The sequence below is a fragment of the Arachis hypogaea genome, chromosome 20, assembly GCF_003086295.3.
Source record: "Arachis hypogaea cultivar Tifrunner chromosome 20, arahy.Tifrunner.gnm2.J5K5, whole genome shotgun sequence".
Taxonomy (NCBI): domain Eukaryota; kingdom Viridiplantae; phylum Streptophyta; class Magnoliopsida; order Fabales; family Fabaceae; genus Arachis; species Arachis hypogaea.
In genome coordinates this window covers 38,172,014-38,172,745 of record NC_092055.1, presented here as the reverse complement: position 1 = coordinate 38,172,745, position 732 = coordinate 38,172,014, and the positions used below count along the sequence as shown (strand labels likewise).

Here is a 732-nt window from a genome sequence, read left to right as displayed (position 1 = left end):
ATGACCGACGCCTTTCTGACACTATCCAGCCAAGGATCATGGACCTACCCTATCCTGCAATACCTGCTCAATGGAACACTACCCAAGGACTCCAAAGAGGCCAAGCGAATAAAAAGGGAAGCCGCTAATTACACTGTCATCACAGGACAACTATACAAACGAGGATTCTCGCAGCCCCTACTCAAATGTGTCGAGCCTGGGGACATGGAGTACATACTCTGCGAAATCTATGAAGGCTGCTGCAGCCACCACATCGGAGGCAAAACCCTAGCCCAGAAAGTCATTCGGGCCAGATACTTCTGGCCCTCGGTTATCCAGGACTCTATGCAGCTGGTAAAAAGCTGCAGCAAATGCTAAAGGCATGCCAACCTCTACCAAGCCGCCCCACACCAGCTCAATATCATAACAGCAGAACGGCCATTCGGAACATGGGGCATTGACCTCGTTGGCCCCTTTCCTATGGCACCGGACAGCTCCGATATCTCATCGTCGCCATAGACTATTACACCAAATGGATCGAGGCCGAATCCCTGGCCTCCATCACGGCGACCCAATGCCAAAAATATTTCTGGAGACATATCGTAACCTGATTTGGAATCCCTGAGATCGTAATCTCAGACAACGGAACCCAATTCACTGACAAAAATTCAGAGAATTCTTGGAAGGGCTGCACATATCCCACCGTTTCAGCTCGGTTGAGCACCCCCAAAAAAAAATGGACAAGTGGAGTCT

At 50.0% G+C, this 732-nt stretch overlaps 1 protein-coding gene across 1 annotated transcript; it reads left to right on the top strand.

Annotated features, from left to right (window-relative positions):
* On the top strand, positions 1 to 357 carry LOC112785782 (uncharacterized). The gene has a single exon (XM_025829213.1). The coding sequence runs from the start codon at positions 1 to 3 to the stop codon at positions 355 to 357; it is 357 nt and encodes a 118-aa protein (XP_025684998.1).
* The last annotated feature ends 375 nt before the right edge of the window (positions 358 to 732 follow it).

Coding starts and splice junctions, on each gene's coding strand:
- LOC112785782 (XM_025829213.1), top strand. CDS start 1: ATGACCGACGCCTTTCTGACACTATCCAGCCAAGGATCATGGACCTAC.